Source organism: Cladophialophora psammophila (genome assembly GCF_000585535.1).
Source record: "Cladophialophora psammophila CBS 110553 chromosome Unknown aczJe-supercont1.10, whole genome shotgun sequence".
Lineage (NCBI taxonomy): Eukaryota > Fungi > Ascomycota > Eurotiomycetes > Chaetothyriales > Herpotrichiellaceae > Cladophialophora > Cladophialophora psammophila.
In genome coordinates this window covers 358,727-374,741 of record NW_006912931.1, presented here as the reverse complement: position 1 = coordinate 374,741, position 16,015 = coordinate 358,727, and the positions used below count along the sequence as shown (strand labels likewise).

Genomic DNA, 16,015 nt, shown 5'->3' with positions numbered 1-16,015 from the left:
AGATAAATGACGGTCAGACCGTGGCAAGACCGTGGGAAGACCGTGGGCAAAAGACGCCCACGGGGTGAATTTAGCGTGTGGGTTAGGGAAAGCTTTCCGTCAGAGTAAAGCAAGCTCAAAACAAGTCTACTTCTCTGTACCTAGATTACTCGCGAAAGAAGAACCTAATTGCGAACTACGGTTTGATCCTAGAGGGCAGCGAAGGCCGCTTCAACCTGAGCTTTTCACTAAGATGTCTGCCACAGCATCCACCTTCTGATGCTGCCTGTCGAGTATTGTCACACTGTAGGGAGGTACCCGGAACGGCTCTATATGTCTCTATACAACTACTACAATTTTTCCGTGACTTCCCAATCAATTTCTGTTCAGTCGGCAAAGGCTCGACAAGCTCATCCCAGGGTGGGCGGTACCAATCCCCTTACTCGCGTGATGCGCCTCCTTCTGCTAGAGGATCGGGCTACAGAAATATTCCCCCGGTCCGCCATTCAGTTTGCGATTCTTGAGCTTGATGCTTAGGGATCAGAGAGGACTGCCATACCTAATTAGGCAAGCTGCTAATCCAGTAATGATACAGATTGTCACAGCGGGGCGGAGAGTTGAAAAGAGTGTCCACCCGGTAAGGCAGGCCCTGCAACAGACCTTGCCCGGTCCAGGTAAGAGATGGAATACTGGAGTAAAAGAGAAGGAAAAACGCTTTCCGGGTGTGCAAACCGGATGGGCATCCCATATCGCAATCTCTCTGAGTCCACCGAGTATAATCGCTGTCTTGACTGGCGACTCAAAGCCTCCATGCAGAAAACGGTTCAGCTGTGACTAGAAGGAAAGCATTCTGAACTCAGTTTCCAAGGACCTATGGAGAACGACTTTTCTCAGACTCCGTTACCTTTCCAAGTCGCTCGGATCCCAGTCTAACGCCTATTTTTAGAGCTACTCGAGTGTCTAGGATGTGCTCTCTTCGTATAACATTAAAAGTGCGTTGTTGTTGCTTAAACCTGGCAGTTTAAGTTTGGTGCTTCCTAAGCTAGGGGCCCTCTCGCGCAGCAGAAATTGAATCCGAAGACAACGGTTGACATAGTTGGGGCTAATAATGGAGTGATTGAACTAGGTACTCATTACAGCGATGAATCCATACCTGGCTACGGTTCATCATCAATGTTGTAGCCGGGATGACTCCCAAGAATGGGTAATTGTCGAAGTTCCTCACGTCGGAGTGAAGCTAAATTAAGATATACGAGGTCGGCGCAGCTCCTGGGTGAAGGGCGGAGGCAACACTCCGCTACAACACGAGACCACAAACTCTAACCCCTCCAAAGTTTCTTGCTTTGAAACAGCCCCATGTCACACGAGAAAGCTCGTGTCTCGTTCTGCGACCTAATGCTACTTTCCCCCTGGGGGATCGGTTGTCGGATGGCAATGCTACTATATATACGCTGCAGTGCAGGGGTCGACTGAAATACGGCCTCCTAAAGTCTCTTCCCATGCAAATTTGTATGTGAAAAGGTCCGTGGGTTGAAGTTCCGTTGCATTAGCTTTCACTCCATGTGGTCCGCAACATCTGGGAGATGCAAACGCGAAAGGGTTGTTAACTTCCATCCATCTAGCTTCTAGATTTAGTCAACCTTACCGTGTTCCTCTAGTGTCAGGATAATCGATTAAAAGCGTGATCAAAAACGATTGAGTATCTCGGCCGTTGCTGTACACTGCGTTCATCTGCATAGTAGATTTTGAAAGAAACCATGGCAGTATATTCGTTCGTTGCTCTCGTATTGATCGTGCTTGGACTGGTTATCTGGCGCTCACTTATCAGCAAGCCACGTCGCCCTGCGGGAACTCGAGAGATTCCAGGGCCAAAAGGTATTACATCGGCCATCCTCACCTCCAAAATCTACTAGCTGATGATAATGAGGTCTTCCATGGATTGGCCGTGTCCACGACATTCCCAGCGAGAAGACTTGGATGAAATTTGCCGAATGGTCAGCCAAGTATGGTCCCATTTACCAGCAAACCATGATGGGTAGGCTCGTTTGTTTGATAGAAGTAGAGGTCGAGTACCTGATTGCCTTTGGACAGGAATCGTGCACATTTGGGTTTCGAAGGAGCACATGGTCCTTGACATCCTCGCCAAACAAGGTTCCATTTGTTCTGACAGACCAGCTGCATTCCCCAATGTCCCGGGAACAAAAGATTGGAAGTATCTACCTCTCCAAGGTTTCCATGATACCTGGCGTCGACAACGAAAATTTACTCATCTCATCTTCGGCACGGCCCATGAGAACAACTACTATGACCATCAGACCGTCGAAGTACCTCGCACGCTGGTGCGCTTGCTTCAGAACCCTGAAAGATGGAGTACACACCTCGATCAGCATCAGGCACGCTTTTTGAGTCGATGTGCCTTTGGAACTCCACACCACGCATCTGCGCTGTGTACAAACGCCTGGAGATTGCTCATTAATATTTCACCATCTGGGCGTTTTTCAAATATTCTACCAGGATGCATGAGAGTGCCCAAATGTATCGCCTGGTGGAGAGTCGACGAGGAAGACCGGCAAGAGAAGGAAACTAGACTTTACCAGAATTGCCAAAATGAGGTGCGGGAGCAGTGGGAGAAGGGCCAGGCACCTCCTTGCTTCACGCGCACATACCTCGAACACGGCCACCGCTTTGGCTTTCCGACCGATATTGAAGCCGCGTTCAATGTCGGGATGGTCTCAATGGCAGGAATTCATACCACATCATCTCCGCTCCATACCTTCTTCCTAGCCATGACACTGCATCCAGAATGGATGACGAGACTACAAAAGGACATCGATGCCCTTTGTGGTGACAGAATGCCGGTACTCTCGGACATGTCGGATCTGCCAATTATGCGGGCAATTGTAAAGGAGGGTTTAAGATGGAGGCCGGCGGTACCCACTGGTTTGTCCATTTGCTTTTTTTTTTCTCTCGTTTTTTTTATGTTTCTTTTAAGTAGTTCCTGCTGACGCGTTTGCTGAAAAGGTATTCCACACGAGCTTCAGGACGATTGCATCTACGACGGATATTTCTTACCCAAGGGCTCCTGGGTGCATCCGATGGAATGGTCCCTGTCTCGCGATCCCGAGGTCTACCCGGACCCGGAGACATTCAACCCTGACCGCTGGCTCTTGCCGGGCTACCCAACTTACAAGGAGCCTCTCACCCAGTTCCCGACCCTCCATGGCTACCACCAATTTGGGTTTGGTCGACGGATCTGCCAAGGCGTCAACATCGTGCAGACGCAGACCTTCTGCCTGTTGGCCGCTGTCGCGTGGGGATTCGACATCAAGCGGAAGAAGGACAAGCTGGGGCAGGAGCTGCCCATTCCGGTGAATGACTACCACCCACTCCTGATCACCAAACCTAACCCATTCCAATTCGACCTGGTCCCACGATCGGAAATGAAAAGACAACAAATCATGGAGGCATTCGTACAGGCTCAAGAGAAAGACCAGCTTTTGCAGAAAGGGGAGTAAGATTTGCTCGAATAAGAACCTGGGTTGCTAGGCCTCGGCGTTTGTGTTAGGAACCAGGGTGCCGATACATGCACATACGACGTAATTTGGACTGCGGAGTCGTATGCACGTATGCACGAAGGCGTTCTGCTGGCGCAGGAGCGAAAATAGCTTATTTTTATTATAAATGACCAGTATTTATACTTCAAGCAGACACAAATGCTTATTTCTAGTCATGATGCTCGACAATTATTCTCTTAATTTTTCAAGGAGCTCTACAAAGTATGCCTTTAAGATAGATTGGTGCATATTAAATGCCTATGCCGTTTTGAAGCACGTGCGGTAAAGTTGGATACAGGACGAAATTGTGCCCCTCCTCCTCGGAGATCCAGTCATCAAAAGCTATGCATTTCTTGCGATTATCTGGTCATCTCACGGTAATCCATACTACATACAATCCTCTCCCTCTCCACCATCTCAATCCCACTTCACAACGCAGTCCGATTGCTCTTTCAAAGCTAGACCTATCAGCTCCACTGGAAAACAACCACAGGAAAACAACCACAAGAAATACTAGTAGGGTTCCCTCTCTATTAGAGCCACACCGGGTCTGGACAGGTACGTGCCTTCCGAATGTTAGTATTTGAGTAAAACAAGCATACTACGGCCCCAGGCCAAAAACTTCCTCGTGATACCACACATGCCATCCATCACGCATGACATGCTTGCCCACCTCCTTGCGCAGCGCCCGCGTCATGCTTGGGGGACCGCAAGCCAGAACACTGACTTTTGCAACGCTGTTCTTGGCAATCGAGCTTTTCTCCAGCGCTCCTCTAGTCGGCGAGAAGACATCGTCGACCACTGCCTTCATTTCCGGCCGTCTGCCGTAGCCGAACACTCTCAACCCACGCTTCGTGGTAACCGTCTCACGAAGCTTCTCGGCGCTCGGCTTTGTGATGTACACGGCCACGTTCAGCTCCGCTACAGCTGCTGTTAGCAGCATTTCCAGGCCCCATTCTGCGTCCCGGAGCGACTTCACGAACCAGGTGTAATAGATGTTCTGCGTCGACTTCCGTGTCGCCAGGAGGGATAAGTATATCGGCATGGTGAAGGTCGCACCCACTCCGCCGGCAACAAGCATGATCGCTCCGTCACTCTCGCCGGCCCGAAGTAGAGTGGGCACGTATGTCCGAGCTTGTCCGTAGGGTCCCTCGACGAACAGTTTTGCATTTTGAGCCACAAGCCCTGTCTCCGTCGGCTGGGCGGCTAGCCAGCTGGTCATTGGACCATTCGTGACGCGAAGCACCAGATCGATATTTGAGCTCTCGTCTCCGCCGTCCTGGGCTTCCCGCGGTGGAAGGGACACTACAGTCAATGGGCTGCGGGGCATTGCCGGGCTGATACTCCGCTTGACGTAGACGTGCTGTCCTGGCACCCACCCAGGCGTACCGGCGCCTAGAAGAGGTGGAACACCCCATGCCGGACCCGTAATTTGAAGTTTGGCGAGATTTGTGCCGCAGATTAGTGACAGGGTTGACGCAATCGGCACGCTGGTCGAGTTGGAACGAGCGGCTCCATTGAAGATGTAACATGCAGCCATCTGGTAGACGTACTTACGGGCAGTGGACACATGCATGAACAGGGCAGGCATGAGAAGACCTGACAAGACGACATGTGGCCTGTAAAAATGTTTGTGGTAAGCGGCCCTGCGGACTGTCGGGAGCGCTGCGATCGCGAGACCGTTGAAGATGCAGAATGCAGTCAAGCCTAGGCAGACATCCCAGTTTCTAAGTCGTTGAGACAAGATTTTCTCCATGACAAAAAAATTCATGTACAGGACGGCATGTGCGGCTAAGAAGAGGTGGATGATCCGGCCAAAGAGCCGATGATAAGGATTTAAGGTCTCGTGGCTCAGGCCTGTAGCGAACTGGACCGGGTTTCGAGGGGATTTTATGGCCATCATGTACTGAAATGGTAGCTGAGATACTGCGATATGGCCTAACAGCTTGGTGAGGTGCAGGTAATCATCTCCGGATTGTCGGAGTGTGAGGAACAGCAGCCAGCACGCGTAGGCAACTCCAAGGATGTGCACTTTTCTAGCACCGAACTCCGAAGTCATGGGTTGGTCTAGCCACCAGGCAATGCGCCGTTGTTGGACTTGCAGAGTCGATGGAGGCTGCTCCAGGGAGTCCTTAGAAAGAGGAACAATACGGTCTTTGTAGAAAGTTCCAGCGAGACGAATGGCGAAAACGATTGCGAGGAGGACGATAGGCGAGAGCCAGGCGTAGAAGCCGTGTCGGTCGAGTGACGTCCGGCGTTCGTCCAGTTGGATCGCCGTCAAGGTAACAAAATGGTAGGGTATAGCTCGATTCATGGCTGGAGGTGATATTTGACAGGCAGGGGTAGCGACAGCGACGGAGCACGTAATGTTGAGATCGATGGAAGGAAATCTCCGTACTTGCAGATGCTCAATGATGGTCACAAAAGCCTCATACACCGCCGATTACCACGAATACTGCCAACAAACAAAGAGAACTCAAAGCCTTGAAAAGCTGGAGCTGCAACGGAAACTATTCAGTCACCCACGGAAGCCATGAGAGATAGCCTCCTCCTTTGGATCCCCCACAACTTCCCTTGATTGGCGGGGGCATTCATCGCCAGCTTCGAAAACACTGCAGAAAATCTATATTCGCACCTAGGGAAGATTGTTGCTTTGCAACAAACAGTACGTTCGTTGTCCACTTTTGCCGAATGCAGCCAGTGCAGTAGCGCCTATTGACACGGCTCACACCATGCATCGGCTTTGCTCTAAGAAGAAGGTGGAGTGGGTCTGGAGGCTTGGCGCCAGATTGAGCACGGCAGTGCCCCTGTAAGGGACTCGAAATGTCCGTATACTAAAATAAGACACTGGATCGAAACAATTTCTCTCCAATCATGTCTATATTTAATTATCGTTTTTATGGTTATAATCACAATCGTCCCTGAAGGTCCGCCCGGCTGACGAATCCAATTGAAGCTTTATGATTTGGTGTCAGCTTCCAGCGAGGAAGAAACCGAAGTGGACACGGAGTCGTGTTACAGAGCTTGAAACTAACATCGATACTTTTGACGGCCTCTTTGTATGCGCGCAAAGTCAAGAGAATGGTGGCAACTTAGATGTTCCACAAATGGTGCGATACTGTCTGCTGGCCTGGCATGACCGATACTGTGGTTATGATGCAAGTGATGAGCTACGCTTCTTAAAAGCTGGTTCATATCCACGATATTTGATAAATTCCACTAGTCGCTCTTGCACTCTGAGTATAGAGATGGACACAAATAGTTGTCGTGCACTGCCTGGGAGACGACACAGTCCACCCTTCATGAAAATATGGTATCAGAAAATTGTCATTGTATTGCCGTTGCAAGCATCCATAAGCACAAGATTCACAGCAAATCCTTTCCAATTTCCCCTCGCCGGTGCCGACCCTCCAGATGTATCCGAGTACTTGACTGAGCACAAGAGGATACCGTGCGACTCAAAGGTCAGAGTGAGATATGCACAGCGTTGCCGAACGCCGATTCTAGCACGTTTGCTAGAGCCTTGGAAGAGCAAAAAGTTAGTAAGAGTCTTGCGGACGGAAAGCTCATGTATCTACATGTAGGGCGACCTTGGCCGCAGTGTTCTTGTTCTCTCCACCACACAATTTGGAATACTGTTCGCTGACGTATATTGCCTTGAATGTTGGAGGAATCGTGATAGAATCGTTGTTGGGATTGCCGAACCTTGATATCAGGTGGTCTTTTAGCAGCTGTGCATGGTGCAAGAAATAGAACCTAGCCTCTTCCAGAGGCAGCGGGATATCGTCGTGCTCGTCCTCCAATAAGTTCCAGATTGGGAGAATGTTGAGAGTCCCAGAGTGTCTCTTAGCCGCAGCTTCCTCCATTGCCTTGATAGATTCCCACTCTTCGACGTCTCCGACTCCGAAGAGATCTGTATGCTGACCTGAGCAATGTAACTCAACGTTTGGGTCTTGTGTGCATACCGTTGTGAATGAGCCCGTCCATGACCACATCGACTCGAGCGCCAGGGCTGTAGATCGTGGATATATGCTTGCAGAGTTCATCGAAGCGGGTTAGGTTGGATTCTGGCTCGAATTTCCTGCCCCGAGGGACGCCCTCATACTGTGATAGTTGGGACGCTAGAACAACGAGACGGATTGGTTCGTTCTCTGCGACATGCCTGAGGACTTTGCCAAACATGATAGGAGCTATATTCTTCGCATAGTGTGCATAGTCTTCACGGCTTTGCACTTTGTAAAGATTCGCCACCGTGTTTGCAATCGCAAGAGAAATGCTCTCCCTCTCTCCCACCTGCTGTAGGTCGTCAATCTTTGGGATGGTAGTCAGTCCACCATGATAAGCCTGAACATGTTTTGTCTGTAAAAATTTCGAGACGCAAACAGGAGTTAAAATTGACGTTGTCGGCATTGTTCAAGACTGCAAGACAGTAGATTTATCCATTCAATTGTGATATCACGTCTTTCCTAGAAGGCGACAGCATATGAAATATCAACAACGGCTCAAACTCAACGCTAAAAAGCGAATGTAGCTAGTTGCCGTCAACGAATCGTAGGGGTGTAGCTATTCTAAGGAATTGTATAGGTTGTCGGTATCGGAGTCCCTTATTTCTTGACTCCTAAAGTGGGTAGTACATCCCATAGAAACCCCCGGAACAGTTTGAATAGGCTGCGACTTGTCGTACACTGGTCAGTAAGGAGTGGCTGCCCAATGCCAGAGCAGATGTCGGATCCAGTCACACCATTCCATGCAATGGTTGGATTTTGATCGTCCTCGGAACTGCCAAGATATCATCTAGGGCATTTCAACGTAACGGACGACTTGTCGAGCCGGCAATGCGTCAACTGAGACCGTGAAGCCGAACGAAGTTTGAGACGCAGTCCTTGTCCGTGGGCGATAACTTGCCACCCTTGCAATGAATGCATGTGCTATGGCATCCTCCCATGTCCAAACCAAAACAAAATTAGAATCCCTGCAACCTTTCACATATCACGAATCTCCGCGAGAGGGGTGGGCTATGACGGGCACTGTCGGCTAAATCCAGGGCGACAGTACTTGCTCCTATCTTGCCAATCACAAAGCTGGTTTATTACCTGTGTGAATCTGGAAGCCAACGGCGGCAGATGTGTAGGGCGCAGTATCTGGAAACTCAGAGCTTCTCCCAAGAAAGAAAGCTGTTGTGGCATCCACAGGCTTGGTCTTGGGGCCGCAGTGCGGAAGAACCGAATTCCGGTTTCAGTCCCTCCGAAGCATTTGAACAATGCTCTAGAATCCAGCAGGTTTTGTATATAGATAAAGAGGATCTCACTGAAATGCGAGAAGGCAGACAGAATCATACAGAGATTGTGTCAAATCACAGAATTGCACAAGTGCGCAACAAAAGCGACCATTGCCACTCGACACAAAAAACAACCTAACAAATTAGCAAGGAATCAACTTTGGGGCATTTATGTCCGTGGTGGCTTCTCACCCACCTCAACGTTGAGCCTCGTTTGCCTCCAGTATGCATTGGCCCGTGTGCATCACATGCCAATTGTTCCATACTTAACTTCGTGATTGCACGCCCAACTGAAGGAAGTGTCTGCTTCTCGGCCCGATGCCAAGTTACTTAACTAATCCAAACGGGCGCACCCCGCACAGGACTATCTTAGACTAGGTACTTCCGATTGGCAGGGTACTTCGTCAGGGGGGAAGAAGGGAGGAGGAGCGGCGGAAATTGACCGGTCTCCACAGCCGCTAAAGCCACGACCATTGCAACTACAAGCAGTGAATCTTCAGGGGCCACGAGATCCTTACCACGGAGCAGATACGTGCGGGGTATTGTTTCCACGCGATAATTCAGTCACTTGGAAGATATTTGTAGTTGTGACCTCTCAGCATGTCGGCTTCACTATGAAGCCTTACTTCATATCTCAGCATTGAGAATGGAAGCCCCGACCAGAGACTGCTGGCCCAGTCCTGGGGGACGTAACTGCAAGTTGCAGGCCATGCTCCAGCTGCTACTATAAAATCTGTGGCTGTATTTTGTAGCTCCGGGCAGAGCCATCAGACCTATTCCGTAACACCATTCGCAGAAAATGCACGTTGGAGCTTGCCGCCATTAGCTGACATTCCCCCCTCAGAAGATACATATCAAGGCAAAGTTTGGATGACACAGCGATCAAGTGACTCGTTAGCCGGGTCGAGGGGAGCCTGCTTCGAGGAGCAGAACTGAAAGTCGTCCGATATTGTATGGACCTCGACACACGGTCGATCGACAAGCGAAAGAACATTGGACTTCGGGTACAATCGTCTATCTTGCCACTACAAGGTAACCAGCTGGACCGAACACGAATCGCCATTCCTGGACTGCATTCACCTTCTACATACAAGTTTCACAAAACCTTTAGAGCTCCTATTTGTCCTCAACAGGGCAGCCTCTAGCTTGGTGGCGGTAAATGTTCTATACTTCAGCCGCAAGATATACACCGTTACTTAACTCTTCTAATACAGCCACATACAAGGAAAGTGCACCGAGGCAAGGCGTAGCATGGCTCGGCTGCTTAGCCTCGCCTATCCACTCTTCCCCTCTTTTTTCTCAGCGGCAGCCCACTAAATAATAGCTAAATAGCTTGCTAACTCCTTGTCTTACTGAAGCTAATGTCCACCATCACGGTGGCTCTTCTATTTCTTTTCCTTACCTTCGCCCCCTCTCGAGATACGATATCCAGACTGTCTCGAAGAGTAGTTTAATGTCAGGGATGGCTTGGCAGCGAGCTATCTAAGAAGTATATTGCCTATCTATAGGCGCAGTGCGACAGCGACTTCGAAGCTGAAGAGCTTCAAAGAGATGATCTACGACCCCGTGCTATATACATGTGGTCTTCTAGTGCCTTGGCGTCTTGGCATCCGTTACATTTAAGGCCACCTAGAGTCATAACTGTATCTATGCACAGAGCTTTACGAAGCAGCAGCAGGTGAGCCGAAGGTAAGTACAGCGACGAGCGGCTAATTATAAAGAGAAGATTAGGATAGGATTTCGTGCGACAATGCCTACGTAATGAAACTTGATCCCCAAATCAGAAACGACTCGTCCCTCTTCTTCACCACTCTCCCCTTCGATTGCCAAGATGCAGCTTTTCAGCATATAGTACCCGCAACGATCTCGAAACCTATAGGTCTGTGTAGGGATGTCGTCAGAGGCAGGAACTACACAAGATGCTAGAGTCTTCGAGAGAAGACCGCAGGGGAGATTCAGGAATCGAGTTACTGTCTCTTGCTTCCAGCTGTAGACATTTCAGAGCTAGAGATGATCGAAGAAAACCCGTCTGCTCAACTCGCGAGCACAGAGGACGAAGTTGCATGTACACGCAGCAAGGCATCTCCGGGGGTGCAAACAATAGGGTGGTTGTGGAACAAGAGTAACCAACTAGATTGCTACAGCCAAAGGATCATGCAGATACTGCCAAAATTGGAGTTACCTACTGTAACAAGGCAAGGTGGCTGTGCAGTGCTGGGTTGGTGGAGTGGCAGGGCAGAGGCCTGTCAGGTCACATGTCGAACCAAAATGGGCTGAGAGAGCAGGACAGTTTATAGTGCTGGCAGTGTGCCATTCTTTACAGTTTGAACAGAGTAACAGTTGTCATGATTCTTTTGATGCGGTTTATCTATTCTTAAGTGTTTTATCGGTCCTGTCTCCCTCGCTCAATGATACCGACATGCTAGGCGTTCGTTGCCCTAGCCGCCGCCCTTCTGGGTTGTGTTGGTGGTGCTGCTCTGTCAGCTTCAGCCGGAAAGGCGTTCTCGATTCCAGACCTGCTGGACAGGCCTCTGTGCGTTGTTGCACGTGCATGCCGATCCCTGAAGTGCTCTGTTACACTACAAGCGCTTGAGCAATGGAATTGAGCTCTAGAAAGCAGATCTTTAACTAATACTGAATGCCCTTCATGGTCATGATCCGATCGAATGAGTGCTCTGTGGATAACGAATATATTCAGAGAGCCCCTACGCCGAGACCGCCTTCGGCTATGTCATTCTTTTTATCGAGGTCATCAAGCTGTACCGTATCATCAAGGCGTTCAAGTCCCGTGTTAATAATGAAGTCGGCAATGGCAGGGAGGGAGTGGAGTTGGTTATGTCGCTTGATTCACAATATCACAAGTGGCAACAGTCACTACCATTTCACCTGATCCTCGACCTTGCGGCTTCGAAAAAACAGCCTTAAATCCTAGCGCGGCGCGGGAACATGGTCAAAATCTTGATGCACTAGCAAGCTCTCATGGTGACATTGCGCGGTAGTTTAGGACACTAGGATGTGGAGGGCTCGGTTGTAAGCCATGCTTTGCAGTTCAGCCCCTTTATTATTAAGCTCCTCCCGTTCAAGGCATTCTATATCAATATTCTACTCTTACAGTAGTACGGTAGCAGTGTCTTGTATCAGCGGTTCGGACACGACCTTCAAAGCTCACAAATGCTGCACGGATTGATTGTTCACACTCTGACTCAATCTCAGACGATGTCCTATCAAGGCTAAGGGCTTTGCATCTCACAGTCCCTGGGGATGCCATTCAAACTATCCTGAAACATTAAATGACGCTGTTAGCGAACACAAGTGGTGATCGACTTTTACTCCGACAGTGTTTGAGGATCCACAGTTTTTGAATGCCACGCTCTGGCCCAGTATTATCAATTCAGACCCGAGAAATCCAGTTGGCTACTGTTCCGGGCATACACTGGATGGAAGCAAAACTAACCGACATTATCTCATCGCCTTCGCATTCCCCTTCAATCCATGAAATCCTTCAAATACCCAACCGCCTCTTCATACATCTCATCCATTTTCGGATTACCCCTGTGGAAGGTCGGCAGCCTATCCCAGGCATGAATAGTCTCCTTAATAACTCTTCCGCCAATCTTCTTGCCACCCAGGCTTAGCAATCTCTCGCGGAACGTCTCGCCTTCGTTCCTCAGTCGATCCCACTCACATGTGAACATCGCAATCTTGTCGGGCAAACAATCCCTTAGTAATCCATCGGATGCGAGACCTGGTGACAGGAAAGGGGAGTTGAGGTCCAAGTGCTCTCGATCCGACCCGCAGATGTATGCCTTCGCGAAGAGATTCAGCAAGGGTCTGGGTATATATTGCTCTTTTTTCCTCGCGAGTGGATCCACAGTATATCTCTCTTCGTCCGTCAAAGTCCGATTAACGAGGGGGTAGAAGGAGATTATCGCCCTCAGGCTCGATTCTGTTCGCTCAGCATTTGTACCCATATCACCCCCGACGTCTAAATCCTTCTTGCTCGATCTCAACCTCAACTCCTCACAAAGCCGAAACGCCGCTGCAAATACCATATTCCCACCAGCGCTGAACCCACTCAACGCAATTCTCTGCCTGTCGATTCCATACTCTTCTGCATGGGCATGTACCCAAAGTATGGCATCGACGCAGTCTTCAAGAGGCGTTGGATACGGATGATTTGGTGCCAGCCGATAATCTACGCTGATGAAATGGTAGCCATGTTGGGTGATGCGGTGGGCCCATCGCGCGTCCATACGCGGTGTGCCGAAGATCCAGCCCCCACCATGAAAGTTGATCACTGCAGGACGAAGGTAGGATGCCTCAGAGGCTGCCGGATAGATATTATCGGGCTGGGTTATCTCTGAAGGTTGAGTTACAGTTGGAGTCGAAGTAGGTGTATAAAACACCAACCTAATCACTCCCTTCTGCCGCGAGATTGTGGCAGGAATACTTCTTTCAAAGGACGGTTTTGGTGGGATCGGCGAGGAAAAGCGAAGATCGAGGAATTCGCTGAGCCATGCGACGAGGCATGCGACGACGAGAGCTATCCGGTCACCCAGGGACAGGGACGGTGATGCAGATGACGATGATGATGGAGATGAGGCCGCCATCAATAAGGCTTGTTACAAGTGGAATCTTGACGATGGGAACTCAACCTGAATACTGATGCTACTCGTACGACCTACTCTCAAATCTTCTCATTATATATAATGGCATCTTTCGGCACTCCAGGCGAATTGCGACAACTTGAGGCTGGACCGAGGCATTCCATCTCGAGGTATGTATGCATCAGCTTCGTACTTTTCAACTTGAGACCAATGCGAAACCCTTGTTGTATGTCCATCGACGATCTATTGTGCCGATATGAATTTTGAACAATGAAACCCTCCTAATTCGGTATCACCTTGCGACACGGGCTCGCAATCTCCTCCACTTCTTCGTAGATAACAGTTCAACTTTCACACAGGAGATAGGGTCAATAGGTTATCTCCGACGACCAAAATCTGGGGAGCAATATGCTTGCCCATTTTTCGTTCCAATCACACAAGAGCCCTTTGTCGTTGTATGACAGGACTCAGAATGGTAATCGAGACTAACAGCATAGGCAATCAATACAGCTATGGTAGAGCTAATCTACAAGAATCAGGGACTTTGACGGAAAACCATACCTTCCGGTTTTCGAGATTCTAGCACCCAAGTCCTGCCACAATCTTTCCTCTACCAGCAGAACATATACCATCCTCCTTCCTAACGCAACGATGCCTCCAATCCGCGTAGGCATCATCGGCCTCTCTCAACATAGCTGGGCAGCGAGAGCTCACCTCCCCTATTTAACAATAAGCCCGGACTACCAGATCGTGGCGTTATGCAATTCCTCAACACAACAAGCCAAAGCCGCAAGGAAGTGTTTCAATTTGCCTGGGGAGACGAGGATTTATGGTGATCCTGCAGGTACACACATCCCATCCACGACCACACTCTCAATTCCACATAGAATGCTCCATTCTCTTCTTTTCCCATCCAAATCCTCGCAGAACAGAATGGAGCCGAAGCTAAAGACGGTGCTTTTTGGCCTCGGGAAGACCTCGCCAAAGACCCCTCTGTCGACCTAGTAATCTGCTCCGTCCGAGTCGACAAACACTTCGCCGCCATAGCCCCAGCGCTTCTTGCCGGCAAATCCGTACTCGTGGAATGGCCGCTCGCGCGCAATCTCTCTGAAGCAGAGGAGCTTGTGCGGCTGAAGAATCAATATGCCACGCCTCCAACCAAGGAGAACGGTCGGCTGGCGGTGGTGAACCTTCAGGGCCGCCAAGCGCCCTTCCTCCACCAAGTGAAGCAGCTATTAGCAGAGGGGAGAATTGGACGAGTATTGAGTAGTTCTTTCATCGGACACACTGGGGGTGGAGCGGGTGATGGCGTTATCACCATAGATGAAGAGCATGAGTATTTCACGAGAAAGGAAGTCGGCGGGAATATGGTGTCGATTCATTTTGGACATTCGATTGATTCGGTTATGCAAGGCAAGCTGTTCCTGCTTCATGTTTTTGCAATGTCTTTGGCCACGAATCGTCTTGTCTCCGTCCCCATCCCTCCCTGGCATATGCTGTTTTCGTCCCCTAGAACATCAGCCTTCTTCACATCAGTGAGCTGTGATAGCTAGCTTACTCCTTGCCGCCTTTCCAGGCCTAGCCTACAGTTTCCTCTCCCCTCCAAAAACCATCCTCGCAAATCGCCAACAAGCAGTAAGACTCATTTCTCGCACCTCCGGCGCCATCATCTCCTCAACCTACCCAAAAGATACCGAAGATACAATCTCCCTCCACGGCACCTTAGCAAGCGGCGTCCCGCTAAGCTACACGATGCGTGCCGGACCCGCATTCAAAGACACACCTGGTCTAGATTGGCGCATCTACGGTTCAAAGGGGGAAATTCGAATCACGGCTCCAACGCCATTCATGCAGATGGGATATGATGGGACGAAAATTGAGGTGTATGGCTTTGCGAGTGATAGAGTTGAGGAGGTTGCCGTGGGGAAAGGTGAGTTTGAAGACTTGTTGCCGAGTGCCGCCAGGAATGTGGCTATTGTTTACCGTGAATTGGCCCAGAATAGGGAGAGTTGTACATTTGAGGAGGCGTTGGAGTTGCACAAGTTGATTGATGGGATGTATCGAGAGAATGATGAGGGAGCTCGTAATGTTAAACTCTGATCCTGTTGGATTGTGTCCTTCTGGCCAGCGCTAAGACCCGAAAAGAGCAGTGACCGATGTATGCACCTTTATTGTGAATGAAAGCAGCGATAAATCCTATTCTTCCAATACTCTAATAAAGTCAAAGTCGGTGCGCAGCATCTTAGTTTCGGGACTGCGCTGAAATCGTAGTAGTAAGATCCCGGTGGTGCCTCGAGGGTACAGCTTGCGTTGCCTTGATAGCAATAGGCCCTGGGACTTTGTATTTTGATGACCGAGAGCTCTGGCTCTAAGTCTTCTGCAGCATGCCGAATCCTCTCATCAAGCAGATTGAACATCGCCTCTTACACATGACCGAGCGCGGCGAGGGTTTACGATCAATTACATGACACCTCCTATTCCGGAGAAAGTGCTCCACGACCGTTTCACAAACTAACTTCATTGGTCATTTACCCTGCTATTTTGCACAGGGAAAATACCTTCAGTCGCTGCCCTGGGAACGAGGCAACATGATGCTA

At 49.7% G+C, this 16,015-nt stretch overlaps 5 protein-coding genes across 5 annotated transcripts; 2 read left to right on the top strand and 3 right to left on the bottom strand.

Annotated features, from left to right (window-relative positions):
• Positions 1 to 1,736: 1,736 nt before the first annotated feature.
• On the top strand, positions 1,737 to 3,494 carry A1O5_06851 (uncharacterized protein; the record flags this gene model as incomplete). Its single annotated transcript, XM_007747442.1, has 4 exons — positions 1,737 to 1,854; positions 1,907 to 2,014; positions 2,071 to 2,919; positions 3,001 to 3,494. 4 exons carry the CDS (start codon positions 1,737 to 1,739, stop codon positions 3,492 to 3,494), a joined length of 1,569 nt encoding a protein of 522 aa, XP_007745632.1.
• A 640-nt stretch (positions 3,495 to 4,134) lies between these two features.
• On the bottom strand, positions 4,135 to 5,847 carry A1O5_06850 (uncharacterized protein; the record flags this gene model as incomplete). Its single annotated transcript, XM_007747441.1, has 1 exon — positions 4,135 to 5,847. The coding sequence occupies one exon, from the start codon at positions 5,845 to 5,847 to the stop codon at positions 4,135 to 4,137; it is 1,713 nt and encodes a 570-aa protein (XP_007745631.1).
• A 1,252-nt stretch (positions 5,848 to 7,099) lies between these two features.
• A1O5_06849 (uncharacterized protein) lies at positions 7,100 to 7,715 on the bottom strand (the record flags this gene model as incomplete). Its single annotated transcript, XM_007747440.1, has 2 exons — positions 7,100 to 7,446; positions 7,499 to 7,715. The coding sequence occupies 2 exons, from the start codon at positions 7,713 to 7,715 to the stop codon at positions 7,100 to 7,102; spliced, it is 564 nt and encodes a 187-aa protein (XP_007745630.1).
• A 4,581-nt stretch (positions 7,716 to 12,296) lies between these two features.
• A1O5_06848 (uncharacterized protein) lies at positions 12,297 to 13,421 on the bottom strand (the record flags this gene model as incomplete). Its single annotated transcript, XM_007747439.1, has 1 exon — positions 12,297 to 13,421. One exon carries the CDS (start codon positions 13,419 to 13,421, stop codon positions 12,297 to 12,299), a length of 1,125 nt encoding a protein of 374 aa, XP_007745629.1.
• A 648-nt stretch (positions 13,422 to 14,069) lies between these two features.
• On the top strand, positions 14,070 to 15,518 carry A1O5_06847 (uncharacterized protein; the record flags this gene model as incomplete). The annotated part of the gene is made up of 3 exons (XM_007747438.1): positions 14,070 to 14,262; positions 14,394 to 14,879; positions 14,995 to 15,518. 3 exons carry the CDS (start codon positions 14,070 to 14,072, stop codon positions 15,516 to 15,518), a joined length of 1,203 nt encoding a protein of 400 aa, XP_007745628.1.
• Positions 15,519 to 16,015: the final 497 nt, after the last annotated feature.